The sequence below is a fragment of the Myodes glareolus genome, chromosome 17, assembly GCF_982192425.1.
Source record: "Myodes glareolus chromosome 17, mMyoGla1.1, whole genome shotgun sequence".
NCBI lineage: Eukaryota > Metazoa > Chordata > Mammalia > Rodentia > Cricetidae > Myodes > Myodes glareolus.
The window spans coordinates 1,240,258-1,262,236 of NC_142042.1; the positions used below are offsets into that span (position 1 = coordinate 1,240,258).

The 21,979-nt window shown below is 39.4% G+C and overlaps 1 protein-coding gene across 7 annotated transcripts in view; it reads left to right on the top strand.

Annotated features, from left to right (window-relative positions):
• Positions 1-21,979, top strand: part of Lrrc7 (leucine rich repeat containing 7) — a 464,597-nt gene that overhangs the window by 285,526 nt on the left and 157,092 nt on the right. For all 7 annotated transcript variants that reach the window (XM_087897454.1, XM_085677493.2, XM_048453499.3 and 4 more), the window contains one exon: positions 17,970-18,033. In XM_087897454.1, the coding sequence (XP_087753580.1) occupies positions 17,970-18,033 (64 nt within the window). The remainder of the gene's footprint in view (positions 1-17,969; positions 18,034-21,979) is intronic.

A 21,979-nucleotide genomic window follows, 5' to 3' on the forward strand; every position in this document is an offset into this window, starting at 1 on the left:
AAAGTTTTCAAGACTATTATATAAAATATAAACATTATTAAAATATCTAAGGGTTATTTAATGTGCCTATTCACAAAATTTTTAAACTATACCCAGAATTATTCTCATCAAATGCCTAGTACATTTGCTAAGTCCATTTCTGTCATACTGTGATGGATTATCTCCTGACTGAAATGCATAGAAGAAATTGTTTGAATTTTTTATTTTTTAGCTTGGACTATTAGCACGTTAGCATAATGATATATCTTGGAGATGAGACTTGAAACTCAACATAAAGTTCACCTACACCTCACAAACACCTTTTACCCTAAGGCTAAGGACAATTCAATATGATGTTTGTAGTGAGTATGAGCTTTGATTGTGGCCTGTCAGTTGTGAAATTTTTCACTTGTGACATCATATAAGGGCTCAGAAAGTTTAGGATTCAAAAGTATTCTGTATTGAAGACCTTCAGAATATGATTATCCAACCAGTGGAACACTATTGTGACAAAAATGGTTGGCATTCTGCCACAAGGAAAGGTGTAGGGACTAATTTACTTTCAGTTGGATTACCATCATGGCAAAAGCTCACAGACACAAAACAGAATAAAACAGATGGTGTTACATCCAGCGGAAAGAAAATCATCACTTCGAAGAGACATCTGCTCTCCTGTATTCACTTCATCAAACTGTAATAAACACACGTGGTAAGGGTGGGGTATTGCACGTGCTCATGAACAAGGAGTGGACGGGAATGCCAGAGATCACTGCCAGTGTCTTCTTCAGTCACTCTTCATCTTATATTTTGAGACAAGTCCTCTTACTTGATACCTAAATCTCATGGTTTTCACCAGGTCCCCATACCTCTTCACCAGCCCTGAAGTTGCAGAAACGCCAGGCTTTTCACGTGGGGATTTGAACTTAGGTCCTGTGCGTTTACATCAGGCATGTCACCAGCTGAGTCATCTCCCCAGACTCTTGATAAACATTTCAGTTTCCATTTGAACAAAGAATGTCTCCATTGTGAAATAAGCCTTCTTAGCAACCTTCTCAGTGTACTCCTGGTTTCGTGGAAGTAATATTCTAGGCCAGGGATCGTCTTTTACAAAAGAAATAATGAACAGAAAGCTGATAAATTATGAAAACACTGGAAGATTCTTTTGTTGGGGCTGATCAGTCAGTGAGAGAAACATCTATTCCAGACAACACGCAGTGCAATCACTAGGTCAGAAAAAGATTTTAAAAAGCCTCATTAAGGTGAATTGGCATGAGATAATGCCTTTTGATTTTACCTAATTTAGGTGGGAGACTTTTGACTCTGGTAATTAATAGAATTGCTAATATTTGAATTTGAAACTCTTTACATAGATTAACGCCTCTAGTCCTCTCAGGAACATCCTCTCTGAAACAGAGGCTCTGGTAACGGTCTTTTACATAAGAGGAAACCAAGACACTAAAGAACGTCTTGCCCAAGGTCACAAGGATAACAAGGTAAAGAAGAAAGGATTAAATCCAGCAGCCTGGCTCTTAACTACCATTCTGCAGGTGCCCACCCAAAATATATTAAAATTCTAAAGATTTATGGTATTTTCAGAAGTGTAACTATGCTGAATATGTATTAATTTCAGAAAGGTTTTAACAATATTTGGCAGTAGAATTAGCAATCTTCCTTTTCATTGCAAAGAGTTTTTGTTGAATATTATATAAAATAAATTGGACATTCTTAAAATTTATAAATTCTTTTTTTTTTTTTTTTGGTTTTTTCGAGACAGGGTTTCTCTGTAGCTTTGGTGGTGCCTGTCCTGGAGCTAGCTCTTGTAGACCAGGCTGGCCTCGAACTCACAAAGATCCGCCCGCCTCTGCCTCCCGAGTGCTGGGATTAAAGGCGTGCGCCACCATCGCCCGGCTAAATTTATAAATTCTTAATAACCAATATAACAAAGTAACTCTAAAGTCTATTAACAGATAAGGAAGGTGGAGAACGCATCTTCTTCTTCAGTTGACTGTGTTAAAGTCCTGCTTTTCTCTCTGTCTGACACTTGTTCACTAGGTCATACACTACAGAGAGTTCCTCTTAACCTAATACTTGGTTCTGGGATACATTTCTCAAAATAGCCGTAACATTAATTAGCACATGCTATGGTCATCTAAGTATTTTACAACTATGAGCTCATGTAAGGATCATTCTGCAACCATCCTGTATTTTTCAAACCTGGAAGTTCTGAAGGTGAGGGTTACAAAATGCATTTTCAGTCTGTGATGTGTGTTGGAATGGAAAGTCATGAAGCATCTGCACTCAATGTTGCCAATGTAAAGCCAAAGCAGGCTTTGACAGGATGTAGGAAAATGTTCATGTGTCTATGGTGCTGGGGTATAACAGAGTCCTCTTTGTAATTCAGGTGTTAATCGTGTGATAGGAAAAGATGGAACATTAAGCAAAAATTAGACTATTGGATCCACCCCTTTCCTGACAGGATTAAGAACTCTGAAGAAGTTTCAGACAGCATCTCCAGCCTTGATCTTAGGATCATCTGCCCTCTGGAAACTGAATTACAATGCAACAGGAAGCTCTGGCAAGATGATGGCATCTTGATCTTGGCCTTTCCAGTCTCAGGAACTTAATTGAGTTCCCACTCATGAAGAACAATTAATAGAAACTCAGAGATATTGGGGTTCAACATAAAGATCCGAAAAGCAAAACAGTCAGCCACTGGCTCTTACCTCGACCTCAGTCTGAAATGGAGATCCTGCCTTCCAGAATCTCACAATGAAATTGTCTGTTGAGAGCTGCTTCCTCCCATTTTATTATCTTCTCTAGGGCTGGGATTAAAGGCATACACTGTGGCGGTCATTCCACACCATGGGGTCTGCATCACCACCCACCTGGTATTCCATACCTTCCACGAGCTGGATAAGGTCCTAGGGGTTAAAACACAAGACGCACACACAGATACAGAGAGTTCGAGTCATTTTCAAGAGGAGGAGAATGCCCGTTTATTCAAACTTAATCCAGGGTTAAATACTTTGGCCCCAGAAGTGAGAACCTCCTCCCAGCCAGGTGTGAGATCACAGTGTTGAGCGCCTGGCAGGAGCTTCCAGGCAGGGGGTACTGAGCTGGGAACCCTGACAGACAGATAGGAGGAGATTCAGGGCGCCTGTGAGAACCCTCCTTAGCAGGTGAAATTACCACACCAAAGACAGAAACAAGGTTCTGAACTAATCCCCTCCAGCTGGCAGAGAAAGCTAGGCTGGTTAGCATAAACAGTTCTCGCATCCTGTGCTTGGCCTCAAGGAACAGGGAAGACAGGGCCTTACAATACACCACCATGATTAAAGGCATGAATCACCAGATTTTCTATGGCAGCTAGTGTGTCTACGGGTATTAAAGGTGCATGTCACTGTGGTTACTGAGATTAAAGGTGTGTATTACAATAACCTGGTCTATGAGGCTGAGAGGGGGACTGTTTTACTCTCAGATCTTCAGGCAATCTTTTCAATTGAAATGCCACTCCACATTCCCTGTTACTGTGTTCAAGCACAGCTATGCTCTGGTAAGAATGTAATGCTGTAAGAACTTCAGGTCATCTCTTATGATTGGTATAGTGTTCTTCTCTTGGTTTTTCCAACTCTTCGAAAATGTGAAAATTTTCTAATTTTTAAGTTGTTGCAAAGGTCAGTGGGGCAGTCTCCTCTAACTAATATTCCACATTGTGGATAGGCGTCTGTGACCTTTATGAATTTTGTGGTATAAGAACCAATGAGTTTTATTGGCTTATCATGTGGAGTTAGAAGTCACTATAATAGAGCTTCTACTCATCTAGGCCCTCATGGCAGCATTCATAACTATCTGGGGCCACAGATTTCAGAGCAGAAAGCAATGATGAACTCCCAGACCTCATCATTATTCTTAATTGATTTTAAAGCACAATCTTCTTCCCAGGGATTCTTAAAAGCACACGGTCTATTTCTTGGCTTTGCTTGAGAGCCTTCACATTGAGTGCACATGAGTCAAGAGACTTCATTTTGTCTTGACTGTGGTTTTAATCTAGACAAAATAGCAGATTTGGTAAAAATATAATTTTCTTCTAAGAAGTCAAATATAATATTTCCCCTAGCAATTTCTCATTAAGAAGTGATTATTCACAGTTACATTACTCTTCTTGACTTTGTAGGCATCTTCCGGGTGTGTGTAGAGGACTCTTTAATCTCTTGACCTTGAGTTTAGATCTGTCTAACCAGGGCTGCATAAGAGAACCAGACACCAGAGATGCTGTTGCTGTTTCCTCTGGCTGAGGATAATGTGTCAGGAGTGTTGTGGCCATAAAACTAGAAAGCAAATTGTGGTCAAATTTTAAGGTAGTTTGAGTTCATTGTCCATGAATTAGGAATTTTTCCTAAAGTATAATGATTTCTAATGCCAAAAGCTACAGGATCCAGCTATTTTAGGAACTATTTCAGTTAGAGTGATATCCAGATTGGAAGGATCAGAAAGCCGAATCTCATGATGAAATGCTCGCAGATGCCAGATAGCTATCACTTAAGAAGGGTAAACTAAGACATTGGCAGACCATCAAAGATAGCTGTGTCAAAGGGTCAGAATAACCAGGTCTGTGACAGGTTGCTTGAAATATGGCAGAGAAATGGCAGCATCCGGGCTTCTATTTTTCTGACTGTTGGGAAAGTGGTGATGTTTATGGAGAGAGAAGATGAGTCAACATGTTCTAGCGTGGTTTCAGTGAGGCAAGCCCTCCTTTTCCTGCAGAGACAGGAACTTTATATTCTGGTTTGCCTGTGGCCACTATCCATCCCTCACGAGTGACTCTCTCAGAGTGATGGTTTGTCCATGAGAAGATCTGCTGTGGATGCACAGGAGAATAATGCATTGAGCCAAGATCCCTCAAGAAAGCATGAGTCATGCCTGTTCATGTTTACATGAATATAAAAAGAAATGAGAATGCCTTTGATATCCATGTAGCAGAGAACTTTACTGAGAAAATATGTTGCTATTTCTAGAATATGCCAGATATTTTAACAGCTAAGAAAATGACATTAATGTTGTCTGCTGTACTCTCATTCTAGTATGATCTAATCCATAGGAAGCCTTCTCTAGGTTGGGTACTGGAGTACCAGTTCCTTAGCAATCTGTCTTCTCCTAGGTTGAATGAACCCCAGTACAATAAATTAAGATATTTCATGATCACTTTATTTCTGAATTTACTGGTTCTCCTACATAAGATTCAGAACAGGACTGTACCAGATTTTCTACCCTTGCTGTGCCATGCTTGCTAAGGCCTTATAGCAGCCATCATTACCAAACAGGGGTTTTTATATGGATTCCATGATGCTGAATCACAGCTAGATTGCAGTGCCTAGCATCTAAGCATACAAAGGAGTTAGTTAAACTAGCAAAAAGTTATTCAGTTAACAAATAAAGGCTTAATTTATAAAGGATTTGGTGAGTGGCACAATATATCAGTATGGAATGAAGGCAGAGAGTTTAGACAGTGAGTTTGTTTTGTCCACAGAGAAAACTGAGATTTGAGGTATCAGAATTAGTTCCCTTTGACAATTACCAAATGTTTCTCCTCTTGAACAAAGTTAATCTTTCTTCAATTTAGTTCTACTTCAGAATGCAACTTTCACTGAGAAGCTGTGGTAGATTCTGTAGCTATTTTAAAACAAGATTTACTTTATGCACATGTAAATTTACATAAGAATCAGTTTTTAGTTGTTATTGTTAAACTGAAGTCAAGTCAATTTCCTTATGAAGTTCATTCACAATTTTCTCAGTTCAAGATTTCTTGCCTATTATTATTATTATTATTATTATTATTTTAATGTGCAGTTGATTATTATTGATAAGTATCCTGTTAAATTTTATTTCAAAACTTCAAAGTAGTAGGTGTTAGGATCTTATTTTAGCATGACAATCCTTATGCCACATTACATCCACTGGAAAAATTAGACCTAGTTGTGGCTGGAAGTTTTCTCTGTCCCACTGGTCCCCGTGGACCAGATTTCTCTCCGCCTGCCTGGTCCTGAAGCCGCTTATGAATTAATCATCCTGAGGTTTAATATCAGTTACAATTGTTTGGCCAGTATCTTAGACTTTTTTACTGACTAGTTCTAACTATAAATTAACCCATTTCTATAGTTTATATTTTACCATGAGGCTCATGACTTGTTACCTCACAACCTGCTTCTTGGGCAGCTACAGGGCATCTCCTCAACTCCAATTTCTCTATCTATCTATCTATCTATCTATCTATCTATCTATCTATCTATCTATCTATCTATCTTTGTTTTAAACTTCTTGCCTAGCTTTACTCTGCTAACCCATTTGCCGAAACAGCTTTATTCATCAAACAATAAAAGCAGCATATATACAGAAGGACATCCCACATCTCCTAGTAAAGGACAATTGAAATTACCCTAAATGAAATTCACTCGTAAATTGACATTGTAAACAAAATTAAAAGTTTTGTAAACATAATTAAAGTTTAGCATCCAGACCATAAAAGGAGAACCTCAGTAAATACTTTGCTTGAAGGGCTGAGTCAAAACTAGCGGAATCTGGGTCGGTTGCATGTTAAAGAAAAGCAAATGAACAAAACGGTTTCATTGCCTTTGACAGTATAATAAATATAAAGGTATAACGATGCATATTTCAAAAGCACTAACATCTACATTTCAAAAACTATAAAGTAATACAATGTAAAGAGACTATGTATTTAGACTTGCAGACACAGTTTCTGAAAAGCAGTTATAGAAAATACTAGAAATCACAAAAAATATGAAGAATGCTTGATGAAAATGAGATAATTAAAAATGGGAATCTAGAATAGTAAAGATACAAATGTGGGAAAGAAAAATAAGTGAACAATGTATCAAAATGCATTCTTATATGTGTAAAATTAAAAGACGTGTGTGTTCTTTCAATTTCTTATTTAGGGAACGTTCCCCCCCCCCATGATCCTATGGGCATGTTTTATGCTAAATTAGTAAGTAATCGACTTTGGTTTTGCTTTAGGTAAGCTTTCTTCATAATGTTTTAATTTGTATATATTACCAAAATACTTTTTGCTAGGCAATAAAAATGTTAATTTTTTCCTTTTCATTCATTTGTTTTGTTTAGCATTTATTCAAATTCATCATTGGAAGCAGGTTCTTTTCTTCAATGTGCAGTACATCTCACCCCATTGAGGAGGTTTGGTTCACATCCTGGCTCCACCACCAGGCACCCTCCACAAGGCTCCAATTTGTTTAGTAGGTACATATGTTAGGAAGCATATTCTCAGCTGAAATAGCAGAATTTTGAATAAAAGCAGACTTTTAAACACTGAGTAGACTGTTTCCCACAATGAACTGTCAAGAAACCATCTCTGATTTGGCTCAGGGGTGTGGTTTTGTCTCCCTGATCCATCCCTCTTTGGGTGTCTGGCTTTCCTCATTTGGGTTTGGTACATCTGGTGGCATAGTACTGAACAACTCCAGGTGTTCCCTGTTCATACAGCATGAACAAAAGGAGAGCAGAGAAGAAAGCATTTGTTCTTCCCTTTTCCTTAAATAGGGGAAGAAAATCACTTTCCGTTCCAGGGGCCAGAACAAGGCCATGAGCTCCTATCCAAGTGGGAAAGCCTGATACATACGCTGGTTACTTCCTGTCTGTGATGTGGTACATACTTGCTGGCAAGAAGGGAAACCGCTGTGGCTGCTTTGTGGGATTTTGAAAACCCTCAGTTGGTATCTCATGTGCTAATTCTCTCTCATCTTAGTTGTGGGGTCGGAGCTTGTTTATTTGTGGGGAAGGTAATCAATAACAAGTCTATATACATCGTGGATGAGTTTTAAAATAAGGAAACCCAAATACAAGGGACAAATTTTTCTATGAAGTATAGCCCAGAAGCATTGATCCTGGTCTGCCTCTGCATGGTTACATAAGCACACACATGGATATATAAAACAGGAGTCTATGAGTAAAAGGAATTTGCTGTTGTTTCCTGCCCAGGTATCTGCAATCATTCCAAACAGCAATTCTGCTAAGATTGTTCCAGTAGTACCCAAATCTCTTCCTAAGAATAACAGAAGCTGCAGCATCTCCTAGTGAAGACCGACGTATTTGTAGCTTATTATGTTGCCCACAACCTTTTGATTGGACCACTACAGTGTATGACAGAAGATGTAATTACTGAAACCGGGCTCTGGAGATGATTGCCAAAGTTCTTGATTACACAGCACCCCTAGCCCAAATGCCCAGCAGGCCTTGCAAGCTTTCTTGATTGCCTTCTCTGTACCAAGAGTTACAATTTGCTAGTGGAAAAACCTATGTGCAGGTGAATGAGTAATTGGTTCAGGTTCTTAACCTCAGAAAACTAAAGCGTAGTAACAAAACCCAAGACTGTCCTCAGCCTAATGAGATAAAGCAGTGATCCAGGATTTACCTGTAGACGGCTGTTCTTCTAAAGGTGCACTTGCATCATCTAATCTTCCCATGTCTGCCAACTGTACTCTGCTATATAAAGTGGAAGGGCCCTGGGCATCTTCCTATGGATTTGATGCATCTAACAGAATATTTCATTAAACTTGAGATGAGTTATTACAGGAAAGAAATGTTTCCAATAAAAAATAATAATAAAGTCAACTAAATTCTTCAATGTCAAGTTTTAATATTAAAAATAAAAATATAAAGACTCTCAAAATGGAAGACAACTTGATGGAAATTATACATTTTAAATGTTTGTTATATTTTAAGTCCACAAAGAGAAATATCTTGATAAATAAGCATTAGCAAACTGGTAAAAGAAGCAGATCTTCCCAATATTCCTTGAAAAAAAAATAAAAACATATTTAATTTGCCATCTCTTCTCCTTCTGGAAGACACCAAAAGACAATTAGGTGACTTTTGGGACTAGAGAAACCTGGAATGATTTGGATTACATGAAAATCATAACTGTCACTGACTCAAGATCTAAAATAATAAGCAGAATTTCAGGATTGGGAGGATGGTTCAGTGGGTGAAGTGCCTGCCACTCAAGCATGGGAATCTAAGTTTAGACCTCCAGTAACTAAACTAAGAAGCCAAACATGGCCGTGTACACCTGAAGCCATAACACTGGCTGGAGGTAGGAGACACAGAAACAGCAGGACCCCTAAGGATATCTGGCCAGAAAGTCCAGCTAATCAGCTGGTGCCCAGTCCCTTAAGAGATCTTTTCTCAAAAGATAAGGAAGAGACCAATAGCAGAGGATATCTGACTTGGACCTCTGTCTACCACACCCACACACACCAGTCCATACACACACACACACACACACACACACACACACACACACACACACACTTATGTGTGCACGTAAGCACACAAAAAAAATACAGGCAATTTTTTTCTTTAAGAAATTTTGATCATGGAAATTAAATTTTATTTACCATAAGACACCAAATTTATGTTGTTTCCAGATTTGTAGCATTATGTTTTATGTCTTCATAATGAGGTGTACTAGTAATTGAAAATTTTTATTTATTTGTATGTGAGCATGCATGCACACATGGGGAGATCAGAAGATACCACATGGAAACTGATTCTCTCCAGCCATCTGATATGCAAGGCTTGCATACAAACATGTCTCCAACTAAGCTATCTCATTGGCCCAGTGGTTGCATTCTCAAAGAATGTTAATTACTAGATTTTCTAGATTCTGGTATGTGTACTATAAAAAGAATAACAAAATCATGTATGATATGGGGTTCCTTAAATGTGTAAGTTATTACCAAGAGCAAAACATGATCATGTGAAGCTGGCACCTGTAAATTATGTGTGTCTACCCAGCTCAGTGCACACCCAGGTGAAGTGTGGAAATCTTTCTCCCAATTCTGATAGAGAAACATGAGAGTACATTGAGTTTCCCTGTCATTGTGCCACAAATAGCCAGTAATAGGGGGAAGTATGCACGTTTCAAGGACAAGTAAATCTGGAATGCAGAAGCCCATGCCAAAATCTCACAGAATCCTGTAAATCAGTAACCAAGGGACTCATTGGGGACCCAGGGGATGCTGCAGTCCTGCCAACTTTATATGGCTCAGAGGTCATTGTACATTCGAACAGAGAAAATCTCTGAATGAGATGAAAAGAAAATCATAGATTGCACTATTCAATCAGTGTGACGGACCATGGAAATATCACATTGTCTTTCATCCTGCGCCAGCTGGAATATTTGCAGTGGGTAAATGCTACAAAGGGATGGCATGCTGGGATGTGCTTGACTTTAATAACCACAACCAAAGGATGGCATTGAGGACCAGTGTCACAGACACATTAACATATACAGCAAGAAATGACTATTTCAAAAGTACTTATATAATTATCAAAGGAAGCTTCCTAACAATCCATGGCTCTTCATTTATCTGCCCTTTGTGAAGAATTCGAAATCTTCACTGTCCTTCGAGAATAAGGCTGATGCCCAAATCTGTAATGTTATCTAGATGTGAAATTTTAAAGACTGGTACACCAAGTGATGAAAACTTTGGCAAGCCTGTTTTTATAAATAAAGCTTTATTGTGGGGCTGGAGAGATTACCTGGTAGTAAAACAAAAACACTCATGGCTCTTGAAAAGAACCCAGATTCAATTCCAAACACCAACAGGGCAACTCAAAACCACCTTCAAACAATGTACCAAGAGATCATCCCATGTCCTCTTCTGTCCTCCATGGGCCCCAGGCATGCATGTGATACAAATACATACATGAAGACCAACCACCCATACACATAAAATAAAAATATAGAGAGATGGTAGATAGAGATAGATGATAGATAGATAGATAGATAGATACATACATACATACATAGATGATACATGATAGATAGATAGATAGATAGATAGATAGATAGATAGATAGATAGATAGATAGAAAGATAGATAGATAGATAGATAGATAGATAGATAGATAGATAGATAGATACTTACTAGACTACAACCATTACAACCATGCCTAGTTATTGACATGGCATCTATGGCAGTTTTTAATAGTGGATTAAAGAGATTGAAACATAGCCCACATGGGCCCCAGAGCCTGCAGCATTGCCTATCTAACCCTTTACAGGAAATGTGTGCTGACTCCTGGAATAGACTATAGTGAGCTGCAGAGCACATTTGTTTTTCATTAAAATTAAGCATTGGGCATTTAAACCATGGCCGAAGTAAACAAAAGAAGTCAGGTTCAGATTCTTGCCTGATGCTGGGACCAGAGAAAACAATCCAGTTCCATCACTCATTTTCTGTAGAGTGCTGACACATCAGCTAGTCTTCTCTCCTGAGACAGAGTGCTTCCCTTTAGTTGGGTTGCTGTGCACAGTGCCAGAGGGAAAAGCAAGACCATCTCTTGGGGGCATCATGGAAGCCAAACCAGTGAATGATGTCCAATACAATCACATGGGCAAGAGCCTGTTCTGGGCGCTGGGCCCTGATGCAGAGTCAGACAAATCAGTAAGATATGACAAATGGGGGTGCACTAATTAAGTTTTAATATACACAGTAGCCCTACTTTCATGAAATCTGTGTGCCTGTGAGTCTTAAACACATTTTATGGAGATACCAAGTAAGCAGGAAATAGCCCGTTTCCATCTAGTGGAGAGTCACCATGAGCATTTGTGTATTTTATCTGTGAATTACCACAGTACAAAATGTATTTCTAGTCAAGTATTGTGGCACATGCCCTTTATCTCAGCATTCAGGAGGAGAGTCAGAAGGATCTCTGAGAGTTCAAGATCATCCTTTCTACATGGTGGGTTCCAGGATAGTCAGAGCATTTTGGAGAGACCCTGTCTTTTTTTTCTTCCTCCAAAAAGCTTTGCCAAAACATACTGGCCATCCAAAATCTAAAAATAAAAAAAAAACAACCACAACCTTCTACAGTGTCTTTCAAAAGAAAATTTGAGGAAATAATGACTTACAATATCTTAAACTGAGCTGACATCTATAAACTGTTTGCATGTATGTGCAACTGTTCTAATCACTACAGTGAGCCTATGACATAGAGGAGCATGCCTGCCTCCTCACCACGCAGTTGAGAAAACTGAAGTGCAAAGTAGATCGTGGACTCCAGCTTCCCTCTTTCCTAATAACTGGGAAAGCAGGTGACCCTCTGGTTATGTCTGGAGATATCTTGCTTATGACAACTGTTGGGTGCTACTGCTACTGCTACCTGGTAAGGGAAGGCTTCTGACCCAAGTTCTCAACAACTGAGAAATGCCCCCAGACACCTCTCCTGTCAATAGCCAATAGATGATGGACTCGGCATAATTCCCTCGAGAATTTCTTCACCTTGAACCAAAATTTTTCACCTCCTTGGAGAGACATGTCCCTATTACATCCACTACTATTCAAGGTACAAACTCAGAAGACTAGAATTCTATCTGTGGCCTAGATGTACTCTTTCGATGTGTTCATTGTTTCTTTTCAGATAAAGATATATTCAGAAAAGATATATTTCTTTTCACAAATATATATGATTCACGTATCAAACACTTCAAACCCCAATAGACATGTCACTGCTTACTAACATTACTCCTAATTACTGAATCTTTTGTTCATCCGACCTCCTGTGGCAATCTATACACATCCTTTTCCTCACAGTGATCACCCTGTGAAGCAGTTACTCACCGAAAGGTCATTCCCATTTAGAAGATGAGCCCTTTCGAGAAGTGACTGTGTAGGGTGTGCTAAAACTCCCACACCACAGTTGATAGCCCTTGTGTCAAAGAAGAGGCTCTCTCAAAGCCCCAGTAATGCCAGGTTAGAGGAATCTCCTTCTTAGAAACTGTGGCAGCTCCACGGCCCAGTGTGTTGTCTGCCAGAAAAAGAAGTAATTGGAACACATGAATGAAAGCTCACAGTGGACTACTACCTTAGAAATGCCATTGGTCCTATTCACTTCTAATTAATACATGTAAGAAGTCAGTCATACTACATGGATCCATCTAAAAGGGAAATGTGGGGGCAATTCAAAAGAATGATTAGAGTTTAGTTAGCATCTAGCACATGAAGGGAAAGGGTGTGAGGAGCGTAAAAGAATGAGGGAGGAGAGAAAGAGGAAAATACATGACATACTTGAAAAAAAGTCAATATTTGCACTTGTGTGTAATATATATTACACACAAACATAGGTACTTACCTAGCAACTGTCTATACATTCTTATAGGTGTAGTTGGAGGCTGTTCATTCATTCCCAGCTGCCCAGGCCCAAAATAATCACACAGAAACTATATTATTTGCAATATTGTTTGGCCAATAGCTTAAGTGTATTTCTAGCTAGCTCTTATATTCTTAACTAACCCATTGCCATTAATCTGTGCAGTACCACAAGGTCATGGCCTACCGGCAAAGATCTGGCAGGATCCAGCGGGGGTGTCTGTATCCTGCACTGGCTTCTCCCTGATTCCTTTCCTCCTCTGTCCTCTTGGAATTCCCGCCTAGCTCTATTCTGCTAAGCTACTGGCCAAAACAGTTTTATTTATTAACAATAAACACAATACATAGACAGAAGGACTTCCCACACCATGTAAGTACTAAATATATGGATTTTTTACTTATTTACTTTGGGGTTTAATTTAAATATTACCTGAGAAATAACAAAAAACATGGTGTTTTATTAATGAAAATATTATTTTCTGATTATTTTTCTCTCTGTCATCTCCTCCCAGATCCTCTCAACCTCACCATACTTCCAACCCCATGCCTTTTTTTCTTGTTTTCTCCATAGAAAACAAACAGGCCAGTTTTTTTAAGGCAGAATAAAACAAAGAAAACAGACAAACTGAGAAGAGAAAAAAGAGAAGGAGAGAGAAAGCACAAGAGACACATACATAATTGGAGACACACCCACATACACAAAACCCACAAAACACAAAATCAGAGACCATAATAAGTAAGTAAAAGTCAATCAAGATTTTTAAAATGCCCAACTAAAGAATTATAAAACAAAAAAATCTCCACAAATACCACTGAATTCATATTGTTTTGTAACATCTACTGTTAGGCATGAAGCCTGCCCTTACGTGTGGTTTGTATATTCAGTGAAACTCCCTGGGAGAAGCCTAATTTTTTCTTTGGGGATGTTTGTCAGTTGGAGATAGATTCTGAGTTAGGAATGAAAGCTTCTATCCACTTCCCCTCTCGACACCTGCACCTCATCTGTCTTTATAGATCTATACAGTCCTATGCTGGCTGCCTGTCCCTGTGCAGGCTGCCCGTCTCTGTGAGTTCATATTATGTCAATCTTCCCATATCTATAAGGCCTTGTTTCCTTGGTGTTTTCCATTCTCACTGTTACAATTTTCTCATCTCTTTTTTTCGTAATTCTCTAAGCCCTGAGGAGAGAATTTTGATGAAGACATCCTGTTTAGGACTGACTGTTTAGGACAAGGTCTTTTATTCTCCGTACATGGTCCAGTTGTAGGTCTCTGAATTTATTCCCATCTACTGCAAGAACAACTTTTTCTGGCAATGACTGAGTAAGACACTGACCTAAGAGTATAACAAAATGTCATTAAGAATCTTTTTTGTTATATTCCTGTTGTCGAGGACAATGATCTGTAAGTTTTTTTTCCTTTTAAATAAATAACTCTTTTATTAATCTTAATTCCAAGTTGGTGTGGGATTGTTTTGTTTTGTCACTTACTCCAAGAAGAAGGAGAAGGAGAAGAAGAAGAGGAAGAGGAAGAGGAAGAGGAAGAAGAAGAAGAAAAGCTCCAAACACAGTCAGATGTGGCTTTCTAGAGATCAGGGTTTCTCAAATAGGCTTGCTGCTGTGATATACAGAGACATAGCTCCATTAAAAGTCCTGTTGTGCAGCAGAGCACTTGAATAACTGGACTGCTAGGTAAAAAAAAAAATGCCAACTGCATCTTGGGCTCAGCAATCTCCTAGAGTTGGGACTGTAAACATGGCCCCTGCCAGTACTGCCAGCATGAAGCTAGACTCTCAGGGAACCAAACAGGGAATAACCAGCCACCAGAACTTTGAGGAGGTAGCCTAGGCACTTAAGGTTTGGCTCATATGGCCAGAGAAAACTTTAGACATGTAAAAAGTCAGGTCTAGATGAAAAATCCTCTAAACAGGTACAATATGTTTTAAAAAGAGAGTAAAGTTTTAAAAAAAAATTCATGTAACAATGGGAAATACATGGTATGTCTAAATCCTATATGTTATTTGTTGACTATAAATTTTCTAAAAGTCTAATAAACAAAAAACAATAGCTCCTGGGAGACATTGGATTCTGGAAACTGCTAAATTAAACCAACCTGTATATTTTAAGAATGTCTTAAATTCAGAATGGAAGTCAGAAAATATGTTGCATTGGGGAAGATGTTTTGCTTTTCTGACCTTCAGGCTGAACACCAATTTCTGTCTCTGGGTTTTTATTACTCATACTACAATCACAGGGCCATCTTTTATCTCCTCCTCACACATCTGGTGATTCATGAGGTCATATTTCTCCCCAAAACATGTGACCTGTGTCACCATGATATCCAGCTCACCAGGTTATGTTTCCGGCCCCAGTCATGAACCCCAGGACACTCAGGTGGTTTCATTGCTGTTACTGTCTCTCCTTGCTTCCTACAATGTCTCGTGATTCCAAAGTGAACATCTGAAATTAAAACCTAATATCTCCTTCCTATAGAAGTATTAAAAGTTTATGTTGCCTTTAGACTAAAACTCAGACTTTATGCCTGGGTTTATGGCTTTGTGACTCTATTTCTTAATTTTTAATTAATTTTTTTCATTTTACATACCAACCCTAGTTCCCCCCTCCCTTCCCTTCTCCCTTCTCCTGTTCCCCCACCTCCCCCCATCCCACCCCCACATCCATTCCTCAGAAGGAGTAAAGCCTCCCTCGAGGAATCAACAAAGTCTGGCGTACCAGGTTGAGGCAGGACCAAGCCCCTTCCCCCTGTATCAAGGCTGAGCAAGGCATCCCACAATAGGGAATGGACTCCAAAAGCCAGTTCATGGTATAAGTCATGGTCCCACTGCCAGGGTTCCACTGCCAGGGTCCCCTGCCCAACAGATCAATTCATGTAACTGCTGCCCACACTCAGAGGGCCTAGTTCAGTCCCATGCAGGTTCCCCAGCTGTCAGTCCAGAGTCTGTGAGCTCCCACTAGCTTGGGTCAGCTGTCCCTGTGGTTTTCCCACTCATGATTTTGACCTCCCTTGCCCATATGACCCATATGCCCATAAGATCTCCCTCTCTTCAACTGAACTCGAGGAGCTGAGTTCCGTGCTTGGCTGTGGGTTGCTTCATCTGCTTCCATCAGTTACTGGGTGTAGGTTCTATGCTGACAATTAGGGTAGTCACTAATCTGATTATAGAGAAGGCTAGTTCAGGTACCCTCTCCACTATTGCTAGGAGTCTTAGCTGGGGTCATCCTTATGGATTCCTGGGAATTTCCCTAGCACCAGGTTTTCCCTAAGCCCATAATAACTCCCTCTATCAAGCTATCTCTTTCATTGCTCTCCTTCTTTTTTCCTCCCCCAAATCTACCATTTGAAGTCTTCATGTTCCCATTTGCCATCCTCTCTCTTTTACCCCCACTCCCAGTTTACCCAGATCTTAACTATTTCCCCTTCCTGGGGCCCTCCCTGTGTGTCTTTCTTGTTTTTTGAATTATTTCTTTAATATTTCACTCTTGGCTATGTCCCCCAGCCTTCAAATAGCTCGACAATCTACCCTAATCAAAACCTCAGTTAATCCTTATCTTTCTAATCGTACCCTCAAGACTGAGGAAGCACCACTCTGTGTATCTAGCAACATACAAACGCATTTTCTATGAGTTTCATCCAATTGTGTCAGAGCTGTTCCCTCAAGTCTGTGGGCTGCTTGTAATGTGGGCAATGCCTATCATCTTGATGACTTGGGAGGTAATAGAGAATCTAAATATTTAAATTCTTAGGAATCTCATCTTGATAAAGTAGAACTTGATCACCTTATTGAAAATAAAATCCCTATGAGAAGTATCCTTTTTGTCCACTACCTCTGCCTAGGTTTCCCTTTAGCACTTTAGCCTAACATATTATTGTGTTTTGTTTGTTTTGGTTGCTGTCTTTCTCCTCCAACTAGATATAAAGTCCTTTGGTGAAGGAATTGTAAACCTGTACATACTAATACCCCAGTAATTGCAGCTATAAAAGACTCATGCTGTTTGAGTCTAAACTGCAGTATATTTTCACTTAATAGTTATAAGAATTTAATAGCTCCTATATCCACTTGGAGATGAGGAAACCAAAATTTCTAAGATTGTTGTTTCTGAAATTTTAACCACCTCTATGTAGATAGGATTTAAGGAGCATATTCAAAATTGGGGGAGGATAAAAATATCTTTTCAAAAAATCATTATCTTTTGTTATGTTGGATGCTTGCTTAGTAATGATTTGAGAAATGCTTGCATACTAGGAGTGTTCTAGAATACCTTTGAAGCAAATTCTTGGTCAAGGGTCTCACACGTGGGTTCAGCACTATTGTAGCCCCAGCTCAGTATATTTAGGAATTGGTGAAAATGGTCTATCTATAGCAGAAACTCCCGAAATGGTGAGAAACGACAAAGCTGATGACACACTCAAGGCAAGAGGTAGAAGTAGGATTCCCCTTACTAGGATTGACTTCAGCCATTTGTGATTAACAAATCACTGCAGTGATCCTTAAAAATAAGGCAGTGGACCTATCCTAAGCCTCCTGGTATAGATGTTTAATGGGATTCCCAGGGTGTGAAACAGCTGGCCCTGGAGACCCAGTGCTCTGAACCATGGTCTGCCATGACTGCACCTAGGTGACCACACACGCTTCTCTGTGCATCCATGGTCAATCTCTAGCTGAGGAATATTGTGGTATTTTGTATGTGATACAATCAGGAAAATAGGTCTTTGTGGGTAGTCCCTCTTTAGAACGATATGTAAAGTGCTACCTCATAATGGCACTTTTCTCCATCTGTTACAGGTCAATGCACAAACTGGCCCAGCTGGAGAGACTTGACCTAGGCAATAATGAATTCAGCGAGCTGGTAAGCAAACGGGCTTTTTAAACTTGTCAAATAGACTCTAGGGGATTCTTTCTGTTATTTCTTCACAACCCAGGCATTAAAGCTTTAAGTGCATAAGTGTGTTTGCTAAACATTAAAACAATACAAGCTAGGAGTTATGTTGATTGTTCAACTGTGTAATAAACCACAGGAAACTGTATGTTTCCTATCACAGAAAATCAGAATTCTAGGCTGTGTGTTTTGACAATTGAAGTAAAAATTGGGTAGCAAGAAAAAACAAATATGTTGCAAGCTTCATTTCAGCTAATCCTAACCTGACATGTGGTCACCTTAACATTATGTATTAACCTGAAATGGTAACTGATAAATAACTGTTATGTGACAGGTGAAGGGTTAAAAAGGTTTGTTTCAAGCCCACACCTTGAAGATTACTGTGTTGGTTAAGAAGTTAGACCAAGGGTCAGCACCCTTCCAACCGTAATGAAATGTCTTTCCCATGAAGAAATGCTAATGCCTCCCTTTCTGAGAGACTGGCAGTGTTCTGACAGCCATTTTCCAGCTTTTTATATTAAAGTATGCCCAAAGACCAGAATCACAAAATCAAATTAGAAAGAAAACAGACAGTCCTTTGTAAGAAGACCAAGCATACTGTGTGCAGAAGTTTCCCATTAGACACTGTCAATCTCCAAATCTATAGTTAACTGAAGGTCTCAGAATAATCAATCAGCTTTTCCAATCCTTCAATTGTTGATTAATTTGGGGAAAGTGACTTAATCTCTCTAAACCCCATTTTCCTGATCTATAAAATGGGGGATATAGTGATTGCTATCTAACCCCCATTTTCCTGATCTATAAAATGGGGTTATAGTGATTGCTATCTTAAAGGGCTTCTAGAGAATCAAAGAATAATGCATATATAAGACCTGGAAAAAATGCTCTCAGGCAGTGTCCTGTGCAAGGGTGGCAGGGGTCCCATTCATGCTCTAAGAGAACACATAAGGAATATTCACCGTTTTATTTTAACATATCCAGCAAGTTATTGTGCTGCCGTTTAGGGCTGTTTTTTCAACGGCAAAAGCGTGTTTTTATCTGTCTGTGACTGAAAGTCTCAATCTGTCCTTAAATAAAAATTACCTCCCTAGAGCAAGAAAAAAGATATCTTAATAAAGGGAGCCATTATTTGTTAGGGAGAAATCTGCTTAGGAAACTCCCAGGAATCCACAAGGATGGCCCCAGCTAAGATACCTAGCAATAGTGAAGAGGGTGCCTGAACTGGCCTTCCCTTATAATCAGATTGATGATCACCCTAATTGTCACCATAGAAGACTTGGTGTGTCTAATGCACCCTGGGCGCATTTTTCCTATAAAGGGTAGTGCCAGAAGAGGCTGTCAGATCCTCTGGAGCTAGAGTTACAAACAATTGTGAGCCACCTGATATGGGTGCTGGGAAATGAACTTGGGTCCTCTGTAAGAGCAATAAGCATCCTTTACCGCAAACCTATCTCTCCAGCCGTGTATCTTGTCAATTTTAGGGAAGATATGTGTGGTGGAGACAGAGATTGGTGAGGGTGGTAAATAATAAATAGTTGCAAAGCTAGGAGTATGTATAGATAGACTTGAAGTTAGTTGCTAAGGCTTTAAGGAGGGCCCTGCTTGCCCATAGCACACATGTCTTCATGTCATGGGAGAAAGGACACAAACAGCAATTGAGGTCCTCACCTCACTTGTAACTGCATCTCCCTCATCATTAAAATAAGACCATTACTCCCATCCATTTCATGGGCTTTGGGCAAGTTTCCATGTAAGAACATCTGCAGTAAACATTCCATACATGTGTTTAAGAATTTCAGTCACCAAGGACTTTGCAAGCTTTTCACATGGAGATATATATATATATAAACCAGTACTTAATTTAAATATTTACATCAACAAAAATGACTAGGTACCTTAGTTAGGGTTTCTATTGCCATGGAAACATCATGACCATGGCAACTCTTATAAAGAAAAGCATTTCGTCGGGATTTGCTTACATTTCAGAGGTTTTATCTATTATCAGCATTGCCGGAAGCATGGCAGAACACAGGCAGACACGGTGGTAGCTCAGAGTTCTATATCTCGATCTCCAGGAAGCAAGAAGAGAGGGAGACTGATGTGGGATTTCCCTCTGTGTGCTGTGATTACCAATGATAAATAAAGGAACTGCTTTGGGCCTCTAGCAGAGCTGTAGGGGAACAGAGGTAGGCCAGGAAACTAAACTGAATGCTGGGAGAAAGGAGGAGGAGTCAGAGAGAAGCCATGGAGCCTTGTTGGAGCCAGATGGAACTTTACCCAGTAAGTCACAGCTACGGGGCAATACATAGATTACTAAAAATTGGTTAAATTTAATATGTAAGAGCTAGTCAATAAGAAGCTAGACCTAATGGGCCAAGCAGTGATTTAATTAATACAGTATCTGTGTGGTTATTTTGGGGCTGAGCAGCTGGGAACGAAACAAGCGGCCATCTCACAACAAGAGACACTGGGCCTGACTTGAGCATTTGAAACCTCAAAGCCCACTCCCAACAACACACTTCCTATAACAAGGCCACACCTACTCCAACAAAGCCACACCTCCTAATAGCACCACTTGCTATGAGCCTGTAGAGGCCATTTTCATTCGAACCACCACACTAGGATATGTTTATTTTTATCAAATTATACTTATTGAAATTTGATTTATGATTACTATAATGTAAGCTCTCCATGGTGTGTAATAAATCATACTCCAGATCAGTGATTCTCAACCTGTGGGCCTCAACCCCCAGATATCATTGGAAAAAACAAATACTTACATTGTGAATCATAACAGTAGCAAAATTATAGTTATGAAGTAACAATGAAAATAATTTTATGTGGGGGTCACCACATCATGAGGAATTCTATTAAAGGGTTGCAACATGAGAAAGATTAAGAAGCACTGCTCTAGATGGATAGTTTTACTCACTGATATGCCAGCTATCTGCACTGTCATCATGTTTCTCAAAAAGAAAGCTGACATTTGCTCAACAGAGCACTGGCTCCACAGCTCGGTATTCAACTGACATCGACATCTCGGTTTTATCCTAAAAGTTCCTGCATATGTTTAGTTTCTTGCTTAGCACATCATCTTTTGGATGCAGTTACAAATGTCTTTTTCCCAGGTCTCCTGAGAAAATTGGAAGTTATGGGGACCATGGCAGAGGGTCAAAGGGGAGAGAAAAGGAGGGGAGCAGAGAAAAATGTAGAACTCAATAAAATCAATTTAAAATGACATAAAAAGTCTTCAACAATTAAAATAGTCTCCTACTTCTGACTACAGGTCATTGGGTTTTAACTTCTACATAACTCATAGATCTGCTTATTAAAAATATGAAGCTTTCTACAGATTCTTCACGAATTTCTCTGTAACCATTCAAATAGTCTGTGGCTAAATTGGTTTCTTGTTCTACAATGTTTAAACAATTTATGACTCTGAATTTAATTAGATAATTTTCTCTTCAGTGTGTTAGTCCTGTAGGTTTATGGAAAGAACTTCCGGTGTAAAACTTTTCCACTTCTTAAATAAACAGACCACAATAAGGAAAATGTGTGTGTGTGTGTGTGTGTGTGTGTGTGTGTTTCTGTGTCTGTCTGTGTGTGTGTGTGTGTGTGTGTGTGTGTGTGTGTGTGTTGATAAAATAAAATGTCTTAAACTGGATATTTTGTCAGCACTGGAAAGCTATTCTCACAGTTGTGAAAACATTCCAAGATGTAGGTACTGGAGGATTCAGCTGGCTTGGGGTCCATCCTCCCTGCTCCCTAGATGCACTTGTTGTGTTCCAACATGTTGCCTTCCATGGCAGAAGGCAAAGGGACAGAATAGGTGACGTCTCTCAGAAGCTTCTTTTCAAAATACATCTGTCTATTCATGAGAAAGTTTTTTATCTTGAGATTCAAATGGATTTCGTTT